The sequence below is a fragment of the Myodes glareolus genome, chromosome 22 (assembly GCF_982192425.1).
Source record: "Myodes glareolus chromosome 22, mMyoGla1.1, whole genome shotgun sequence".
Taxonomy (NCBI): Eukaryota; Metazoa; Chordata; class Mammalia; order Rodentia; family Cricetidae; genus Myodes; species Myodes glareolus.
In genome coordinates this window covers 37,550,497-37,573,406 of record NC_142047.1, presented here as the reverse complement: position 1 = coordinate 37,573,406, position 22,910 = coordinate 37,550,497, and the positions used below count along the sequence as shown (strand labels likewise).

The window sequence follows — 22,910 nt, the reverse complement described above, 5'->3', positions numbered from 1 at the left end:
GTGTGTGTGTGCACCTGCGTACATGCCTTTACTTTATATACTGGAGGGGACTTCTGCCAATAAATAATTAGGTTATAAAATGTTAAGTATACTCTGATTTCGAAGATGTTAAGATGAAGTTTTGATTATTTTGTTTGTTTGTTTTTGAGAAGGGTTTCTGTGCATAGCCCTGGCTGTCCTGGAATTTGCTCTGTAGACCAGGTTGGTCTTAAACTCAGAGATCTGCCTGCCAGCTTTAATCCTGTTGGGATTAAAGTCATGCACCACTATGCCCGGTTTAGAGATTTTTTTTAATGGTGTGTGTGTGGGGGATTTATTTTCTTAAATAACCAGAACTATGTAACAATGAATCTGATCTCCTTTAAGGAAAAAAAAACTATTTACTGTATGAGTATGTGGATGACTCATGACTGATGAATGAGAATGAGACAAGGAAATGGACTAAAATCGATCTCATTAAAGTAGGTAAAAGCTTTCCACAGAACTCAGCCAAAAAAAATGCCTTGTTCTACAGCTACTGACTTGCCTGAATACTGTTTGTAGTGCAGCATTACCATTTATTCTTCAGCCTTGCAAGATTTCTTGTTCTACAGAGTTTACTTTTGAGTATACCAAGAAAAAGTGTACGTATTATGAAAATAAAAGTAAGTTCTAAGAAATGAATAGAAGGTGAATGTGAAGTATAATAGTTGCATATTGATTTAGCATGTGGCAAGTCCCAGGTGGAGAGAGAGAGAGAGACAGAGAGAAAGAGACAGAGACCCTATCTCCAAAAACAAACAAACAAAAAATACACACAAACAAATAAAGAAAAACCAAACCCTCTCCGGAGAAAAAAGAAAAGTAGAATTTGGGGAAAAAATTTTGGGTGGTGTTAGCACAGGCCTTTAATCAGATTCACAGCACTCAGAGGACGGTGGATCTCACTCAGAAACCCTGTCTCGAAAATGAAAGTCGAAAGAGAGTTAAGGAGGGAAATTACAGTGTTCACATAAAGCCAGCAGCACTTTGACTTTTCAATGTATACACATTGCTTGACTTAAAAAAAAAAATGAGGGAAAAGCGGGGCGGTGGTGGTGCACGCCTTTAATCCCAGCACTGGGGGGGGGGGGGAACGGGAGCGGGGGGAGACAGAGGCAGGCAGATCTCTCTGAGTTTGAGGCCAGCCTGGTCTACAAGAGTTAGCTAGCTCCAGGACAGGCTCCAAAGCTACAGAGAAACCCTGCCTCGAAAAACCAAAATAAATAAATAAATAAATAAATAAATAAATACAGGGTCTCATGTAACTAAGGTTGGTTTCAAACTCTATGCAGTCAATACAGGACCTAAACTCTTGCTTGTCCTTGCAATACAGGTATATATAACCATGTCACACACACCCCGTGAAAGAGAAAGAGAAATACAGCCAGTCATGCTGAGATCAGAGAAAACTTTTGGGAAGCTATTGTCTCTTCCTACTGTGGATTCCAGAGCTGGAACTCAGGTGTCAGGGAAGCACTTTGACCTGCTGATTCAACACTCCAGACCCTTTTTCTGCAGTATGTTGACAGAGGGTCTCACTCTAACACAGACTGGCCTCCCATTTTTAATCTTCCTGTCTCAGACTCCCAAGAGTCAAGATTTCCCCTTCTTTCAGTTAAACACTGATGTGTATACGAGAATGTATACATAGGTCAGAGATTGACGGTGGGCGACTTTTTTAGTCACTCTTCATCCTTTTTTTACCCCTCTTAAATTTTTTTTTTAATCTGACTGGGCAGTGGTGACGTAAGCTTTTAATCCTAGCACTCTGGAGGCAGAGGCAGAGGCAGGCGGATCTCTGTGAGTTCAAGGCCAGCCTGGTTTACAGAATGAGTTCCAGTACTGGTTGGTTCCAGAGCTACCGAGAAACCTGGCTTGAAAAACTAAAAAGGAAAAAGGAAAAAAATATATACGGGTGTTTTGCTTGTGTGCATGTCTATGTACCACACTCATACTTGGTGTCCAAGGAGGCCAGAAAAGGGCACCATTTCCTTGAGCTATCATGTGGATGCCATGAAATCATACGTACTTCCCCTGAAAGAGCAACCAGGGCTGAGTCATCTCTCTAGTTTCTCCACTTTAGTTTTCTGAAACAGAGTCAGGGCTAGGGAGATGTTTCAGCTGTTATGAGTACTGGTTGCTCTTCTAGAAGACCCAGGTTCAATTTCTAGTACTAACATGGCAGCTCACAACAGTCTATAGTTCCAAGGCATATATATTATTGAATCTGGAGCTCACTAATTTCACTAGACTAGCTAGATAATCAGTTCCAGGGAACCACCTGTCTCCATTCTCTGACACTTTGGTTTCAGATGCACACCTTTTTTGCATGATGGCATAAAGGTGCCAGCTTTTCTTTTCTGGTATGGGGGGGGTGGCTTGTTGTTGCTGTTTTAGAGTAGTAGGCTTTCAGTATGTAGCCTTGGCTGGCCTGGAATCCATTATGGAGATCAGGCTGGTCTCAAATTCAGATTCTACATCCCTCTGCCTCCAAAGGGCATCTGATTCCCTGGAACTACAGTTATAACTCAAGTCCTCTGAAAAAGCAACAAATTCTCTTAACACCTTGAGCTGCTTCTCCTCCCTCCTCCCCTTCTTGATGCAGATACTCATGAGGTACTTCCAGTCTGTCACTACTGGTTCCTATCTCTGTGCCCTTATACTAAGATAGGTTTCTCTAATCCTGCGTGTGTGCATGCATGTGTGTATGTCAGTGGGAGGGCTGGGAGTTGAACACAAAAACAGTAAGCTGTAGTCATAGCCCAAATTTTTTTCATCTGAAAAGATTTTTAACTAACTGGGATGCTATTATTACCTTTTTTTAAAAATTTATTTATTATGTATATAGTCTTCTGGGCACCAGATCTCATTATAATGGGTGTGAGCCATCATGTGGTTGCTGGGAATTGAACTCAGGACCTCCGGAACAGCAGTCAGTTCTCCTAACCTCTGGGCCATCTCTCCACCCCTATTATTACCTTTTAACCAGCAAATTTCTCAAGTACACTGATGTAGTCTCAATTAGGTGAAATCTGGGTCCTGAAAAAACTGCTGTTCTATTTTTTAAAAAACAAAGTCCCCAGTAGAGGGCACAGCTCAGTGGCAAGAGCATTTGATTACAATATACCCTTCTCTCAGTCAATAATCTTTTCTTTTTAAGATTCATTTATTTATTATACATATGGTGCTCTGCCTGCAGGCCATACATATGTATCCCAGCAGGCCAGAGGACACCAGATTCTATTACAGATGGTTGTGAGCCACCATGTGGTTGCTGGGAATTGAACTCTTTGAAAAGGACCTCCAGAAGAGCAGCCAGTGCTCTTAACCTCTGCGCCATCTCTCCAGCCCCTTTCAGTCAATAAGCTTAATTGTGTTGTTTTTTTTTTAATTCTGTTTACCCTCCTAGTATCTACTACCTTTTCAAAAAACTGCCCTGTCCTTGACCCTCACAACTGAAACTTTTCCTTTCTTTGGTTTCCACAAATAAATTCTTGCAAATCTTTTAACTTTCTACCACTCATGTTCCCTACAATTCCCACAACCAGCCTTTTTGCAACCCTTAATTGTAAGCATTCCCCAGGGCTCAGTTCTTGGAATCCTACTCTGTATTTACACATTCTTTAAGAGGGCTCAGCCATTTCTCATACTCCCAACTACACCTTTTTAAGGTTAAAATAGCTCTAAAATTTAGATTCAGCTCAACATTTTGTTCTAAATTTACATCCTCTTACTGGAAACTGCTTTTAGTGCCTGGCTGTCATTTGAAACTCAACACAAGCTAAAAACCTGTCCACGTACCTTTCTGTCACAGCACTTATCAAAGCTGTAATTTTCCAAATACTTTTGAGTGTGTATGTGTGTGGTGTTGTGGATTTATCCCAGAGCCTCACACAAGCAAGGTGAGTGCTATCACTAAGTTACATCCCAAACCCAAAGACATGTTTTTGTTTTGTTTTGTTTTGATTTATTGGTATTGGGAATTATTGTCAGAGTCTGGAATATATTAAGTGCTTCGCCACATCATCTATACCATCAGCCCTTATTCGTAATTCCTTAATGCCAATCTCCTCTACTAGATGAATGCCCATGAAAGTAGGGATCAGATCCTTATGGAACAGTTAATTGGGGGATGATAATGGCCATATTTCCAGTATCTACTATGTTTCTGGAACATAGTAAATGAATGGTATTTATCCAAACTTTGACCAAAAAAATGAAAATATATTATTAAACCAAATCCAAGTTGAAGTCAACTAAAGATACAGTTCTTTTACCTAAACACTTAAAATCACCTATTTATAAGCTGTCTTAAACACAAGGGTTGGGGAAGGTGGGACAGAAAGATGATTCAAAGGATAAAAGATTGCTACCAAGCCTTTAATCCCAGCACTCAAGAGGCAGAGGCAGGATGATCTCTGTGAGTTTGAGCTAGCCTAGTCTACAGGACTGGCTCCAAAGCCACACAGAGAAATCCTGTCTGGTGGGGGGGAGGGCGGGAATTGCTACTAAACCTTATGACATAAACTCAATCTCTCAATTCTACATGATGGAAGAAGAGAACCGACTTCCACATGTCATCCTCAATCTCCACAAGTCGGCATGTGCATACACATATAAAATAAATAAATCCATAAATAAATAATTTTTTTAAGTTTCCAGATTGTTGGGTGGCTAACCATTTCCTATGTCCTCAGTGTTAGGTAGATGATACTTTTATTGTTGTCATGGGAATGTTTTACCCTAAATAATATATAACATGAAAGTATTCATTTTTTGGAAACAGGGTCTTGAAATATGATCCTCCTGCTCGAGCTTCTCAAGTGCTAGAATTATAGGCCATGTCAACATGCTTGGTTTATCTTTTTTTTTAAAAAAAAAATTGTGTGAGCAGGCACAGTACTTGAACACACCTTTAATCACAGAACTCGGGAGGCAGAGGCAGATGGATCTCTGTGAGTTTGAGGCTAGCCTGGTCTACAAAGCCAAGTTCCAGATCAGCTAGGGCTACACAGAGAAACCCTAACTTGAAAAACCACAAAAAGCATTGTGTGTGTGCATATATGTAACATAACAATAAAAAAGAATACAATGGAGAGTTTCCCATGCATCTCTAGTAGTCTCACTATTTCTTCCAGAGCAATGGTAGCATACTTTTTAAAAAATATTGCTGGGCGGTGGTGGCACAGCAGGCTGCGGAAGGTAGACCTCTGAGTTCAAGGCCTAACAGGTCTATAAAGCTAAGGTTACACAATTTCTGAAGGAAAAAGGAAGCTCTGATGTCATATTGATGTGTCACACACACATATTTACATCTGTAGGACCCATCATTAAAGAAGAAAATAAAATTACAGCTCACAAGAGTGTACCACCTTTTCTTTTCTTTTTTTTTAAATAAAGGAGAAACTCAATGAAAGTGTTTAACGAGCATATGTAGGCCCTAGGTTCAATCTCTAGTATGTATATCATGTCATGGCACACATGTGGAAGTCAAGAGGACAGCTTGCAGAAATTAATTCTCTCTGTCATATGGGTCCTAGAGAACAAATTCAGGTCTTCAGGCTTGGCAGCAAATACCTGTACCCACTGAGCTATCTCTCCAATCCTATTCCATCACTTTTTTAGGGTACTTCCAATTGTCATAAAAAGAAAAAGGCCTCTATATTTATTATACTGTTTATTATACAAATTCTGAATAAATTTTCAGAAAAAGGATTAGTGAGTCAATAGATACATATGAACAGTTAGTAATTCTCTGTTGTTATTTTTAAGATGAAATCTCATATAACCCATGCTAGCCTCAAATTTGCTATGTAGCCAAGGCTGACATTGAACTTTTGCTCTTTCTATGCCCTTAAGTTATTAAAGATTAACTACCATAGCAATGCTCTCCTTAAACATACTGTTAATTAGACAAAAAAACAAACATACTGTTCAATATTGAAACTCTGATCCCTGAGCAGGAACTCAAACAGAATCTAATTTTCTTGCTCAGTAATAGAGGGAACTCAACACTCAGAAGATGTAAACTGGATAGAACTTGCAATAATAGTCAACAAATAAAGAACAGAGAACTGGTTAAAAAGCAAAAACAAAACAAAACAAAAACCCACAATAGATTTGTATATATTTGTAAATATTGTATGTATTTCCTTGGGCATAATAAAAACTCAGCAGACTTGTTAGGTAAAGAAACAGAACTATGGCCAATGATGAGAAAAACAGACCAACAGGAAACACTCAAGAAATGATCACCCCAAGCTGGCCACAGTGGTCCATTCCTTTAATTCCAGTACTCAAGATGTAAAGGCAGGTGAGTCCATGTGAGTCTGTGAATTTATGTCAGCCTGGTCTACATAATGAGCTCCAGGACAGCCAGGTTTGTTACACAGAGAAACACTATATAAAGACTCTGTTTCCAAAAAACAATAAAAGAAATGAGTACCCCAAAACAATTTATGGAAGTAGACTGAGGGAAGTCGAGCCTGGCAGTTCCCACTACTGATCTCAGCATTCTGCAGGCAAATGCAGGTGTATCTCAGAGTTCCAGAACAACCAGGGCCACGTAATTTTTTAATAAAAATAAAAAAACTAAAAAAAAAGAAAAAATTAAGCATACTTAATATTAAAAAAACTTAAAAAGTAACAAAAAAGGAATGAAATCTATTTTTAAGTGATCAAATCAAACTTCTACATATGAAACAGATCCCTAAAGTAAAAAAGAAAATAAGACATGGTGGTGACTATCTTTAATTCCATCACTTGAGAGACAGAGACAGAGGCAGGTAGATGTCTTGAGTTCAATGCCAGCTTGGTCTACATATTAAGCTCAAGGCAAACCTGGGCTTTATAAGAACTTGATACAAACAAAACTATTGGATGGTATTATTAATAGCAGACTGAAACATGATCCATAAAAAGAACCATGAACATGAAGACAGAGCCACAATAATAACCCCAAGTTAAATATATCAAGAAAATAAAGCATAATGGAGTATGTATGTTCAGGACAGGGCCCTGTCACCTATAAGACATCATCATTAACTTAGATGTGACCAGAGTTCAGGAATGGAAAAAGAACAGAAAAACTGCCGGGCGATGGTGGCACATGCCTTTAATTCCAGCACTCAGGAGGCAGAGGTAGGTGGATCTTTTTGAGTTCGAGGCCAGCCTGATCTACAAGAGCTAGTTCCAGGACAGGCTCCAAGCTACAGACAAACCCTGTCTCGAAAAACAAAAAACAAAACAAAACAAAAAAGAACAAACAAACAAAAAAAACCAAAAACAAAACAAAAAGAACAGAAAAACTATAAAAATATGGGCTCCCAGTAAGTATTCAAATTTTGATTAAATAAAAAACTGGAACGGATTATCAAAACACAAACCAAATACATTACAATATCTGTGAAAGCAATCTAGAAAGTGACATAGTAACATGGAAAGACAGGTGCTTTGACTTTGGGGTTGCCATCGAAGCTCTCATAATACTATGGGACTGGGTGTCGAGGACCAGCCCTGACAAAAAATACCACTTGCCAGGGTAGGGATGTGGGGATTAGGAATATAAGAGTAAGAAAACGCGTTTAAAAATAATAAAACAGAAACCATAGAATAGCACCGAAGGGAGTTCCAGTACTTAAAATATCCCAATCTCAAGGTGTAAGAGTAAGATTTAAAAAACTGTATTAACATGATACAAGTAAATGAACAGACCAGTTGAATGTTGCAGGCTACATCCAGTTAAAACATTCTGTTGCTAGACCAAAACATTCCACTCTGGGTGGAATGTCATCTCCTTAAGAAAACTGGAACCTTAGTTGGATCCTTAGACTTCTGTTTGAGGGAAAAACATGCCTACGTCTCTATTCCTGAAATACAAGGTCTGTATATTAGCCACACCTGTTGACAAAAACCCTGAGAGAGCATAAAAAACTCTCTGGTCTAAATCTAGGTGGGACCTTTGAGGTAGAAACACAATAACCTTGAAGGAATCGAGGTAAGTTCCAACTCTCTGACCTTTGGTCAAGGTGGAAATAGGCTTCAATTTTTGGGCCTCCCCAATGCTATGAATATGTTTTATTACCATTGGTTATTAAAGTTGTTTCAGCCAATGGCTTAGTAAAGCCAGGCAGGAAATCCAGAATACATACTGAGAGAAAGTAGGTGGAGTCAGGGAGAGGCCCCGTAGCTGCCAAAGGAGAAAGATACCAGCCGCCAGCCATAACCTTACAGTAAGCCACGGCTTCATTGTGATTCACAGATTAATAGAAATGGGCTAATTTAAGATGTAAGAGTTAAATAGAAATATACATAAGCTATTGGTCAAACAGTGTTATAATTAATATAGTTTCTGTGTAATTATTTGGGTCTGGGTGGCCAGAAAACGAATGAACAGTCTCCGTCTACAAAATCTTGGGCAAATCACAGTCTGATTGAGGGGCTTGCCTGACTTGTTACATTGATTTTTTTTTTTTTAGATGAAGCAAGTTTACCTCCAGCTTCTAGACTCAAGTAATCCTCCCATCTTAGCCTACCACATAGCTGGAGTGGAAGGTATACACCACATCTTGTTTTATTAATGGTAAAATAAGGCTGGTACCTCACATATCTGTCAATTTTGGTTATTAACTGTGATAGATGAGATAAGAGTTTCATAAACTAAGTATTAATGTTTGACCAAAATAAAGAAATATTTGGGGAAGAGGTAGTTAGAAAAATACTAAGTTTTAAATAAATCAATAACATGGCACTGTAACCCCAGTATACTTAGGAGGGAGGTTGAGGTCGGTCTGGGCTACATTTTAGAACTGTCTCAAAAAAAAAAAAAAAAAAACAAAACAAAACACTGAGACAAAGGTGGTGTGAACCTTTAATGCCAGGACTTGTGAAACAGGGGCAGGTGGATTTTTTTTTAAAGTAATTTTATTAAATGGGCAGGTGGATCTTGATGAACACTGTTCTATATAAAGTACCAGGCCCACCAGGGCTGCATAGTGAGACCTAGTCTCAAACAAAATAAAAACAAAAACACAGAAAAAGAAACAAAAACTTGAACTACATATATAAAGGAAATAACAAAACCCTTTCCAATTACTACCACAGTACATGTCTATCTAGCATGTACTACAAAATCATATAAACCATGGAAACTCAAAATTGTAGTTCTGTACTCTCCAGAAATCCACATCATACCATGCATTCTCAGATGAGGACAGTAAGATGTGTATGGAACCAGTGCAAAGTAAGGCAGGAAGGTTGGCTGAGAAATCAGGCTAATGAATGTGAATTCCCCCACCCCTAACACTTAAAAGAAAGGGAACTACATCAACATTCTCCGTCCTAATTTCTATCTCAGAATACTTTTAAGTTGAAAATCAAAATTAAAAACACTGTCTTTGCAGTTTCTTATAGTGATTTTAAAAAGCCAAGATGATGTGATGGCTCAAGCCAATAATCTCACAACACACAAGAAGGCGAGGTACTAGAAGCACACAGAGTTCAAGGCCAGCCTGGGCTAGAGTAAGACCCTGTCTCAAAAAAAAAAAAATCCACAAACAAAATAATTGTTTTTAAAAAATCTTTCACTTCAGTATGGTACTGCTCAAGAGTTCAATGCTAGCCTGGGCTACACAGTGAGAACCCTTCTTTGTCCCTTTAAAAAACAAGAAAAAGAAAAATACTAGGCCTAGTGGCATAGCTCTATAATTCTAGAATTTGGGAGGTTCAGACAGGAGGATTACAAATTCAAGGCTCACCTGATAAACTAAGTGAGACCCTGTTTCAAAGTAAAACATAAAAAGGGCTAAGTGAGGGCTGGAGAGGTTAAGAATGCTGACTGTTCTTCCAGAGGTCCTGAGTTCAATTCCCAGCAACCACATGGTGGCTAACAACCATCTACAATGAGATCTGGTGCCCTCTTCTGGCATGCAGTCATACATGGAGGCAGCACACTGCATTGTATACACAATAAATAAATCTAAAAAAAAGGGGGGGCTAAGTGAGATAGTTCAGTGGTAGAGTACTCCCCTAGCAAGCAATGACATCACCAGCACTATCAAAGTTTTATGTGTATGAGAGTTTTGCCTGCATGAATATCTGTACAGTACACTATAAGCATAACTGCAACCCACAGAGGCCAGAAGAGATGTCAGATCACTGGGACAGACAGTTGTGAGCTGCCATGTTATTCCTAGGAATTGAACCCAGATCCTCTGGAAAAGTAGTCAGGGCTCTTAATTGTTGAACTTTCTCTCCAACTCCTTACCAGTCTTTTAAAAAACCAAAAACATTTATTTATTTATTTAGTATGCAACATTCTGCCTCCATGTATGACTGTACACCAGAAAAGGGTACCAGATATCATTATAGATGACTGGGCCACCATATGGTTGCTGGGAACAGAACTCAGGATCTCTGGAAGCAGCCAGTGCTCTTACCTCTGAGCCATCTTTTAAGCCCCTCCTAATCAGTCTTAATGTGAGTAATTCAACTTTATTTTTTAAAGACAGAATCTCACTATGTAGACCACGCTAGCCTCAAGTTCACAGGATCCACTGCTCTGCTGGGATTAAAGGCATGAGCCACTTGAACCAGCAGTTACTGAGTATTTTGTAAGCCAAAGAAATGTTCCAACCTTAGCAACAGAAGAGCCCACGTTTTCACAATACTTTCCCTCTGATAATCACTAACTTTAAAATTTAAAAAAAAAAGTTAGTTATGGGGGGAAAAAAAGAGAATCACTAACTTTCTGGAAACTTCCAATAACTTTTATACTTACCTTAACTTATACAAGTAAACAATACAGCCAATGCTTTCTGTTTGAGCAGATAAATAGCTTTATGTTTAGTCATTCCATTCTACAAAGGTCATATCTGTTTTAAGTAGTGCCATCTTCAAAACACAACTATTTTTACCTTCTTATAAGAATGGAGTTTTGAGTGAGATGGTGGTGGTGGCACAAGCTTTTAATCCCAGCACTTAGGAAGCAGATCTCTGTGAGTTCGAGGCCAACTTGCTCTACAAAGCGAGTTCTAGGACAGCCAGAGCTATACAGAGAAACCCCAGTCTGGACTACAAGAAAGATTGCAGAGAAAAAGAAAACAGAGGTAGGCAGCAGGCAGAGTGGTATACACTTTAATCTTTAGTGCTCAAGGCTAGGGCAGAAGCAAAGGCAGAGGATCTCTCTGAGTCCCAGGACAGCTAGTTCTACAGAGTGGACCCTGTAGTGGTGGGCGGCAGGGAATAAAGGAAAGGAAAACACAAGTTTTCACCCCACTCATCACTCTTTTAATGGTGTTAAGAATCAAACCCAAGGCCCCAAGCATGCTGAGCAAACACTGCCACTGAGCTATATCCCTAGCCCTAGCTTTATTTGTTTTTTTCTTTGAAGATCTTATTAGATCTTGCTATGCCTAGATATAGAAGACTACAGATGATCTTCCTACACACAGACACCCATCCCAAGTGCATGCTTATAGAAGTGTACTCTGAAATGTTCTTGATGGACCCTTAGGAGGATTATAAAGAAGGTGGGGAAGCCCAACACAGTAATGCATGGCAATAAATTCACCAACATCAGTTTAAGGCAGGAAAACTTCAAAAATCAGGACTTTGAAGTCAGCATGAACTATATGTAGTGGTAATCTGCCTCAAAAAACAAAACGGCCAGGCATGATCCCTGCCTTTAATCCCAGCACTCTGGAGAAAGAGGCAGGCAGACCTCTGTGAGTTCCGGGCCAGCTGGTGTTACAGGAAACACTGTCTCAAAAGGCGGATGAGGGATGGGAAGAGATTTGACTGCTCTAAAATCATGGTGATGTGAGCTGATCCAAGACTGACTCCAAAGCCCATTCTGTTTTCCTCATATTACTGCTCCTCATGTCTTCAGGTCCACATGTCAATAAAACCTTAACTCTTCTGATTTTTATTTCATGTATAATAGATGTATGCTCAGTAATTATATCAACATGTGACAGACCTCGCTTGTTATTAGAACTCCCCTGAGTCAGGTGGAGTGGCACACCCTGTCCTCTCAGTATTTGGGAAGATTTGAGGTAGAGCCAGCCTAGGCTACATAGTTTAAGGATAGTTTGGGATACATAGAAAGACCCAGTCTCAAAAACCATATAAACCACATAGAAAACTCCAAATTCCCAGTACATCTTTTTTCTTCATCCTTGAAACTGTGTGCTTCATGCTATGCTATGACACCATAAACCTAATGACCAGTACAAGAACATTGGGGATTCTGTTCCATGTCACACTTTTTTGGTTTTGTTTTGCTTTTAAATGTGGGTGCTACAGATCTGAAATGAGGTTCTTATATCTGTACAGAAAGCCAGGTCTCTTAGTAAGCTCACTAGCTCCCAAATTTATTATTGTTTTAAGATTTGCTTATTTGCTGGGTGGTAGTGGCACACGCCTTTAATCCCAGCACTTGGGAAGACAGAAGCAGAGGCAAGTGAGTCTCTGTGAGTTCAATGCCAGCCTAGTCTACAAATCAAATTAAAGAACAGCTACAGCTGTTACACAGAGAAACCCCCGTCTCAAGAAAAATACAGTCTTGTTCAGGTAGTCACAGGCACTATAAATGCCACAAATTCAATCTAATGGTTTGATGGCCTTAAACTTCTTTTGTTCGTTTGCAACAGGTTCTCTGGCTATCCTTGAACTCAGAACCTCCTGCCTTTGCTTCCCAAGTGCTGGGTTAAAGGCATGTACTACACTACCCAGCAAAGCTAAGTGCTGGGGTTAAAGGCACTTATCACTCTACCCAGCTAACCTTGAACTTCTTCTGATCCTCCTGCTTCCCTCTTCCAAGTGCTGGTATATGTCTAGTTTATTATGTGGTGATAGGGTCAAACACAAGGCTTTTTGTTAAGCAAGTACTCTACATAAGGGCTAAAGAAATGGCTCAGTGGTTAAGAGCACACTGGCTTCTCTTCCAGAGGATCTGAATTTGAAGCTCAGCACCCACATGACAGTTTACAACTGTCTGTAACTCCAATCTGGGAGATCTGATGTCCTCTTCTGGCTTTCTTACTAATAGGTACTCTCACAGTAGTAGTATAGAGACATGTAGGCAAGCAGAACACTCATACACATCTCCAGTACTCAATCTTCTGGTATTTGATTCATAATGAATGAAAATAGAAGTCTGGCTCTTTTCCTTTATTTATTGTTTTTAGATTCCAGTCCACACTTCTTGCTCCTCCACACTATTTTAATGCAGATACAAAGATTATTAGTAATCCAGTTCTGAGGGATGTTACTTTGAGATTCTTTTTTTTTTCTTTCTTTTTCTTGGTTTTTCAAGACAGAGTTTCTCTGTGTCCTACAATTCTCTTTGTAGACCAGGATGGCTTGAGATTCTTGAGTTTCAAATTCATCTAACCACCCTAATAAAGATGAGTCACTGACTGATTTCAGTTTTATTGGAACATTATTCCTCTGGATGAAGCTAAAACATCCCTTATAGCCAATAAAAGAAGTTAAGTTGAAGATCTGATTTTTCCATTAACAAAATTAGGAGGCATTTTCACTGGAGGAGGAAGGGGTGTGAGATAGGGGTACTGTAGTGCAAGTTGGCCTAGAAACTACAACAATCTTTGTACTGAGATTACAGATGTACCACCACTACACCTGGGAAAAAGTAGCTGGTTTTAATAATACATTTTAATTAATTCAATACATATAACTTATTATTAAACAGATAATCAAGATAAAAACGGAAAAAAATTGCACTATCTTCTAAATCAAATGTATGCGTTACCTAGAGTAATTCAAGGTTGATAAGAATCCACTGTTTAACATCTACAGCTTGCTTCTGATTACAGCCCAAATAATAACAGTCCTTAAGTATAAATGATGTAGGAAGAGAAAGAGTAAGATACCTTACAATTTACAGATTTATTTGAGGCAAATTACTGATCTTGTTTCCCTCATTTAAAAATAAAAATAGTAAAACTGGGCTTGTGTCACACACCAGTCCCAGTAACTGTTGATGGTGGTGGCAGGAAGACTGGGAATTTGAGATCATGCTCTTAGGGCAAAGGGAGCTCTAGGGCAACTCCCAGTTTAGAGCAACCTGGGCTAAAAAAAAAAAAAAACAAAACAAATAGTTAAGCATGAAGGCTCCTTATAATCCTAAGAGAGGAACTGAGAAGGCTGAGGAATAGCTTTGAGTTCAAGGCCAGTTTGTGGCAACACAGACTGAGACTCTACCTCAGAATTCCGCCCCTCCCCAGTCAGGCAATGATGCGTGGTAAATGGGTCTCTGAGTTCTAGGTCAGCCTAGTCTACAGAGCTAGTTCTAGGACAGTCAGAGCTACACAGAGAAACCCTGTGTCGAAACCAAAAAGAGAAACAATAAGTGTTATTATCAATATCTCTATTACTAACACTGAGCAATGTCTTGGACACGGGATTCGGTAAATATTTGCTGACAGATAAAAAAATAAATTACCGAAAAGCCATTTTAATAGCTTCTTAAGACATCATCTTGAGCGTTTGAGCTTTTTTACTATTATTGCTGCTTACATTTGTCTTGAACACAATATAAATGTAGAAATTCCTCTTTTGAACTATTCAAGTATATTATTCCCTTCTACAGAATAAATTATTAACAACTATATGCTATAGAGCATTCTCAACAAGAGACTTCTTCAGGACTTGCTGCAAATGTCAGTGCTGTTCTACAGGTAACTCTTAATTATCTGAAGGAGAATATTTACCTCATTATCTGGAGGAGTATCTATCTCCTGGAAGAGAATCTTTTTTTTTAAAAAATATTTTTATGGTTTATTTAACTTTATTTTATGTGCATTGGTGTGAAAGTGTCAGATCCCCTGCAACTGGATCTTCAGACAGTTGTGAGCTGCCATGTGGGTGCTGGGAATTGAACCCGGGTCCTCTAGAAGAGCAGTCAATGCTCTTAACCGCTGAGCCATCTCTCCAGCCCCTGGAAGAGAATCTTTATCTCAATTATTTGGAGAAGAATTTTTAACTCAATTTGGAATTAAAAAGCCACCGGGCGGCTTTAATCCCCACACTCAGGAGGCAGAGACAGGCAGATCTTTGTGAGTTCGAGGTCAGCCTGGTCTAAAAGAGTGAGTTCCAGGACAGGTTCCAAAGCTACAGAGAAACCCTGTCAACATTTAGGAAGCAAAGGCAACAAGATTTCAAGTTTTTAACATCAGCCTGGTTATATAGGAGAACTATTTAAAAAAACATTCCAGTTCTGGGCTTTATTTAGAAACCCAGTTAGCAGACAAAGCACAAAAAAAATGCAGCAGGCTGAGGAAAACCCCCCTTGAGCTGCTGATGTATGTGAACAATTTCTGATAGGAAGGTAATAGTGTGGATTTTACTACATTGTACCTATTTAGCATAATATAACTACACACATAAACTTAAGAATTCCCGTATGTCTTCACTCAAAGCAGAGTTAAAAACACAGTCCTTACTTAAGGGTGAAAATATTTCTTTTTCCCAGTCAGTACTGGAGACTGAATCCATACTTCCACCCAAATCTTTACCATAGTTTTGTGTTTGTTTCTCTGCCCTAAAAGAATTTAGTATCACGGGGCAGAGGTGGCACACAACTTTAATCTCAGCACTAGGTATAGATATAAGAGATAACTAGAGATAAGCACAGGCAGAGGCAGGCGGGGTCTCTGAGAGTTCGAAGCCAGCCTAGGCGACAGAACAAATACCAAGAAAGGCTCCAAAGTCTGTCTTGAAAGAGAAATCCTATCTCAGGAAGAAAAAAAAAATTAGTACTTTTATGATATCATTAACACTTTTTCTTTTAATTTGTGTGTATTGCTGTGAAGGTGTCAAATCCCCTGGAACTGGAGGTACAGAGAGTTGTGAGCTACCATGTGGGTGCTGGGAATTGAACCCAGGTCCTCTGGAAGAGCAGCAAGTACTCTTAATCACTGAGCCATCTCTCCAGCCCCTTAAATACTCTTATATAGCTGCTTCTTGTTTACAATCTCATTTAACTGTAAGCAATGGCAATATCTCAAAGTTCTACTGCTTTTCCACAATGACAGGTACATAATGGGAGGTCAATAATGATTTGATTATGTGGTTAAATTGCTTCCAACCACTGAGTTATCATGAGAGGAAATTTCAAATAATCTTAAAAAAAACTACTACATCCTACAGTCAAACAACGTTTGGATTAATTGTTATTTTCATTATTCATACCACCATTTTCCTCTGAATGAACAAGAAATCAGGAGACAATTACATATGCAAATCCTAAAAACCATACAATATATGACTACCCAGAATAAAGTAAACAACTACATTAGTTAGAAATATCTTCAGTGGGGTGGTGATGATGCACACCTTTAGTTCCAACACTCAGGAGGCAGATGCAGACAGATCTCTGAGTTCAAGGCTAGCCTGGTCTAAAAAGCGAGTTTGATATGGTTAGCATTGCTGGCTGCTTTTGCAAAGAGGCTGACTCAGTTCCTACACCTACATTACTACTGAGAACTACCTGTAGCTCCAGTTCTAGGGGATCCAAGGCCCTCTTCTGATCTCACTCACTTAACACACAAAGAAACTAAGTCTCAGAGTGGTATATGTCTTGCCCACAGCCAGTTCATGCATGGTGGCTCTTACCTGCTACAGCAATGTTAACCAATGCATACGTAATAAATAAATCTTAAAAAAAAAATGAAGCTGGGTGGTAACGGCACACATCTTTTATCCCAGCACTTTCATGGCCAGTCTGGTTTACAAGAAGAGCTAGTTCCAGGACAGCTAGGGCTGCCACACAGAGAAACCCTGTCACGAAAACACAAAATGAATAAATAATAATAAAACGAGACGAAGTAGGACGAGCATGGTAGCGCACACCTTCAATCCCAGCAGAGGCAGGTGTATCTATTCAAATTCTAGGCCATCTTAGTCTACACAAAGTTCTGGGTCAGCCAAGTCTACGTAATAACAAAATAAAACAAAGCAACAACAACAAAAAAATGAGTGTTGGAGATATGCCTCATTGGTCAAGAGCACTTTATTGCTCTTCCTGAGAAACCCAGTTAAGTTCCCAGCACCTACTTACTGTGACTAGCAGCAGTCTGTAACTCCATCTCCAAGATATACAATGTCTCTGGTCTTAGACATACACTTATGTGCAAATATTCAAATACAGACACACATAATTAAAAATAAATTTTGGGGTGTAGGGGAGGTTCAAGCCAGGGTCTTACTATGTAACCTTAGTTGGTGAGGAGGTCAACATGCAGACCAGTCTGGCCTTGAACTCAGATATCCACTTCCTCATTCTGGGATTAAAGGAAAATTATTATTTTATGTGTTGTTTTTTTGTTTTATGAGACAGGGTTCCTCTGTGGTGCCCTGGCTGTCCTAGAACTCTGCCTGCTTTTACCTCCTGAGTGCTGGGATGAAAGGCATGTGCCACCCCCGCCCCGCTAATGGCGGTACTGGCCAAAGGTCCAACGCACTTTCTGTGCTGTTCATGGAGCCAGTTCAAATAACAGGAAAATATAACTAATTCTATTTTGGTAATAAAAAATCCGGGCTCATGTGAACTGGGATTTTAGATTCACTTCATTACAGAAATTCTCTTCATGATAGATCCAGACCAGTAATTATTTTTTAAATGTTTTTAAAAATAATTTATTTATTTTATTTTATGAGCAGTGACTGCTGTTTTGTCTGCACATATGTCTGTGTAAAGGTGTCAGATTCCCTTGAACTGGAGTTACAGACAGTTGTAAGCTGCCATATGGGTGCTGGGAATTGAACCCTGCTCCGTGGGAAGAACAGCCACTGCTTTCAACTACTGATCCATCTCTCCAGCCCCCAGACCAGTACTTAAATTAACATTATCTGATATTGCTGGTCTGTCTGCCTGTGAAGTCAATACTATTTCAGTGAACAAAAGCTGCTGCTCCTCAGTTGTTTTTGATAGCAAAGGAAAGATTCTTGTACTAGATGACCCTTCCTATTTTCTATCTATTGAAACACATGCAGCATCTTCAACAGTTCCATACTAATTTCCCTAGCTGCAAACACTAGCATGAATTGTAAACTATATGGTCTTTTGGTCAGAGGACTTGCTAAACATCAGCTTCACCCCTGACAAGACAACACTACTTGTTGCAGCCTATTTCTCAATTAAGACAACAAAATAACACTACCCACCGCACAGGACTACCAAGAATATTAATTAGATAAAGATAGTGTGATCTAGGTATACAGTCAAGTGAATGATTAAGAACAGTTTAACAGGCCAGGCATGGTGGCACGCATCTTTAATCCCAGTACTTTGAGGCAGAGGCAGCGGATCTCTGTGAGTTTGAGGCCAGCCTGGTCTACAGAGTGAGTTCCAGGACAGTCAGGGCTACAGAGAAACCCTGTCTCAACCCCCCTCAAATCAAACAACAGCAACAAACAAATCAGTTTAACATCTAGGTCTGGAGTTTCAGGCCGATAAAGTAAATTCAAGACTAACTAGGGCTGTAAAATGTGAGTTCTAGGACAGCCTCAAAATTAGAAAGAGAAAGTAAAACAAGTGCCAGAAATGTACAGTGGTAGGGTTTGTGCCTGGCAAATAAAATGCTCTGGTATTCAATCCATAATACTGCAACAATTAACAAAAATGCTCACCTACTGAGTCTGAAAGGGGCTTTAAATAGCCAGGGGTGGTGGCTACTTAATCCTAGCACTCTCTGAATTCAAAATTAGCCTGATTAAATGAGTTCCAGGCCAGCCAGGGCAACACAAGAAGATCCTGTCTCAAAAAGGAAAATGTTTGTAATCCTGAGACTTATAAATAAAATGACATCTGGAGTACACTTTAAAATATCAGTCTCAAGATGGGCAGTGGTGGCGCACACTTTTAATCCCAGCACTCGAGAGGCAGAGGCAGGCACATCTCTATGAGTTCGAGGCCAGTCAGGACCATTACACAGAGAAACCCTGTCTCAAAAAACCAAAAGAGTTCAAGACCAGCTAGGTCTGCAGAGTGAGAATTGTGGAGACTCTGTCTTGTGGCGCACGCCTTTAATCCCAGCACTCAGACAGCAGAGGCAGACAGATCTCTTGAGTTTGAAGACAGCTTGAACTACAAAGTGAGTCCAGGACTTCTAGTCTTCAAGCCATGAGAACCATGTAAGATTCCTGTCTTGGAGCCCAGCAGTGGTGGCACATGCCTTTAATCCTAGCACTCGTGGAGGAAAAGGCAGGTGGATCTCTGTGAGTTTGAGGCCAGCCTGGTCTACAAGAGCTGGTTCCAGGACAGGCTCCAAAGCTGCAGAGAAACCCTGTCTCGAAAAACAAACAAACAAAACAAACAAACAAAAAAGATTCTTGTCTTGGGAAAAAAACAAAACAAAACAAAACAAACGAACATCAGAAATAAGGGATGTCGTAGATCCATGGTAGCATGCTCTGCTCAGCAAGTGATGTCCATCATTTATATTAAAAACTTGGCTTCTTCCTCTCAAATAGGGGGACTCCAATTTACATAACACTCCCTTCCTCTGAACACAACATCACATCCATCAATTTAGTCATGCTCTGCCAGCTAACAATATTTTCTGTGTTCCAGCACTGAAGTAGGTAGTCTGGAACATCACAAAGACAACATGAAATGTAGTTACCAGCCATCGGAGTTTATCCTGACAGAAGAAAAAATGATTTTACTGAAACAGCCTTACTGGGAAATGGGAATCTAAAAAAATCAGAGTAAACTAGTGATTACATTTTCAGACCAGTGTAATTTTCGTTATCCAAACTAATCTAAGAGAAAAAAGCCGGGTAGTGGTGGTGCATGCCTTTAATCCCAGCACTTGGGAGGCAGAGGCAGGTGGATCTCTGTAAATTCGAGGTCAGCCTGGTCTGGTCTACAAGAGTTAGTTCCAGGACAGGCTCTAAAGCTACAGAAAAACCCTGTCTCGAAAACAAAAAAAAAAAAAAAAAAGAAAGAAAAAGAAAAAAAAATATCACTAAGTTAAAGACCCCAAAGACTCTCATGTGCCTCTACATGCTTTTACGTACAGTGACAGAAGATTGTCCAGTGCTCCTGTTTGGGGAAGGTTCCACAGTTCGGCATTTTTTGCTACTTTCCCCTCATAATAACCTATTTCTATAACAATCCAGTAACAACGTGACCAATATTAGGATCTTAGCTTAAGGGAACAACATCTATTAAGTATCCTAAAAATCAAATAGAAAATTCCAGAAAGTTTGACAGAGTTAAGATTTTGGCTATAGCTGAGCTGTAGTGGCAAATGTCTTTAATTCCAGCACTCCAGTGGCAGAGGCAGGCAAAGTTCGAGGCCGGCTTGGTCTACAGAGCAAGGTGATCCTCGACAGCCAAAGCTACAAAGAAACCCTGCCTTGAAAAACTAGATACATAGATAGATAAATAGATAGACAGATAGCTAGATAGATAATTTCTTTTTGCTTTTAATCTTCAAGCTACATCTAAGAACCATATAAGACCCACATCTTCGGTGGGTCTGGTAACTCTTTGGCTCTTAATTTGTATGTCTTTTCCTCTTCTGACTTACCTTTCTGTTTTGTAAACAGTCTTAACGTTGCCCTGCTGACTTGGAACTCTCCATTTGTACCACACTAACCTCAAACTCAGAAAACGATCTGTCACCCTCTGTCTCTCAAGTGCCAGGATTAAACAAATAGGTACACCATCCAGAAGGTATATAATACTAAATAAAGCAAGACTAGCAAATGTCTACAAACCACTGGTGGTGTCATGGGCTTGAACAATCCCAAAGATACACTATTCCAAACGAAATGATTCACAGCAGCTTCTACCTGTCAACCTTTGGGACTAATTCTATTTATCTAAACACTGGAAGAAAGTATTTCTACCAATATGCACTCATGTCTGCAGCTCCATAATTAGAAAAGAAGTTATCAATGTCCTTTACTGAAACACACCAAGCAATAACAGATCTGGAGCTCATTAATAGGTAGTTAAAAATTGTTCAAACCAGGTGAAGATGTTCAGTCAGGGGAAGATGCCTCCAGTAGGCAGCCAGCCTGGGCAACACAGCAGATGTCTCAAAAACAACTATACTTAGACTTCGGAAAGGCCCCACAACGCAATCAGAAACACTGAATATTTATTATAGCTTCAAATGATGCCTGCAACTTTCTCAGGCTTTAGGGTTCCAAGCGACATGAAGGAATAGCCTAAAAATGAGGTTCTTTACAAACTGACCACAGGAAGTGAGAACAAAAAAAAAATTATAGTTTCAGCACCAGGTAAATAAGAATTTACCAATTACAAAGAAATGTGGTAAAAACAGTAAATTCAGCGCTTGACTACACACACACTGGAAAAGAACCCAGGTTACCTAATCAAGTATCTACTGCTAAATAAAGAGCAGATCTATCTTTTAACAGTTTAAATACGCCGACCATCTTTCATGCTGAAATGCACTGCTACAAACTGCCGAGGTCGAAAGTGACAGGAAAATCCTACCCTGCTTTTCGGCAAGAAGCCACTCTGCATAGAGCATCACACAAAAGACAGGAGCGCAAACAGAAAGAAACACGCTCCTAGGCCTTCGCCTGCCGAGGCCGTGAGCCCAGGTCTCGATCGCAGAACACCGCGACAGGGAGCGAAATAAGGGCTCAGGGAAAGAAGGAGCAGCGGTAGGATCCACTTGCCCGACCGAAGGCACCCGGGAGTGAGGGGCAGCAGAGGCAGAGGCGCGAGCACAGCCCCGAAGGAAAAAGAGCGAGGGAAGCTGCAGCCCGGCGTCCGCGGCTTCCAGGCCGGCGACACCCTCCGGCCCACACCAGGCTCGGCCCTCCTCCCAGGCCCGTCCCACCTTCTCACCTCCCGCACGTCCTGCAGGCACTCGAGCACCGCCAGGTTGTTGCTCCAGGTGTGTTTGGGGCACACACGAGTCACGTCTTCCCTGCAGGACTCTTCCTCCGCCAGCTTCCAGCCTCCGCCAGTCCCACCGGGCCCCGCTCCGCCCCGCCGGGCCGGGGGCCCGCCCGCCGGGAACTGAGGCTGCTGCTGCTGCTGCTGCTGCTGAGGCGGCTGGGGCTGCTGTTGCGATAACTGAGACAGCTGAGGCTGCTGCTGCCCTGCCGGGCTGCCGCCTCCAGTTTGCCCTAGAAAAGATGCCAAGTTGGGCCCCATACCCTGGCCCTGGCTGTGCCCGTTCTGGGCCCCGGCTGCAGCTAGCAGCAACAGCGGCAACGCCGCCGACAAGCCAAACATCCTCCGTACACGTCCACACACCGCCATCTTGGGTTCGCGGCGAGCTCGACGCACCCGCCGGCGACGTGTATTTAAATGAGGGGGCGGGGCCGCGGGCGTGAGTTGGCGTGGCTCCTCCCCAGCAGGCGGTAGAGCCCACGGCACGGTAAGGGCGGAGGATGCCCGGAGAAAGGCCCACGCCCTGGACCCGGCTGGCGGGAAAGTGGTTTTCCTTCCCGGAGGAGCTGCTGGGGCTGCTTAGGAAACCTGGGTAGGGGCAACTGTGGTCTCATTTCTTAATTGTCATCGTGGAAAAGAAAAAAAATGAATTCAGGCTGCCACAACCAAGATGGCCGGTGGAGTATTTTGCCGGTTCAGAGACTTGGGAGGAAGAGGGATTAAAAAACTTTGTGTGTATAGAGATGAACTTCAAAACCAGATGTATCCCGATATCTGAGAGCCTCATTTTGCGTCCGACCGCCCTTACCTGCATTTCTTAACTAGAGAATCAGACGGCAATTGAATAAAGGTTAAGCGCACATAAATCATAATACTTGCTCTTGGGCTCTCCGGGTGATCGCTCAAATGTGAAGTAAAACTGTGAACATTGGGAATAAAAACAAGGAGAGGCTGGTGATGTAAGTCTATTGGTAGTTTGTGT

The 22,910-nt window shown here is 40.8% G+C and overlaps 1 protein-coding gene across 1 annotated transcript in view; it reads right to left on the bottom strand.

Annotated features, from left to right (window-relative positions):
• The window catches only part of Glg1 (golgi glycoprotein 1), a 98,206-nt gene extending 75,887 nt beyond the window's left edge, over positions 1 to 22,319 (bottom strand). Inside the window, 1 exon segment of the mRNA XM_048437243.3 lies at positions 21,878 to 22,319. Within this exon segment, the coding sequence (XP_048293200.3) occupies positions 21,878 to 22,297 (420 nt within the window). The 5' untranslated portion in view covers positions 22,298 to 22,319.
• Positions 22,320 to 22,910: the final 591 nt, after the last annotated feature.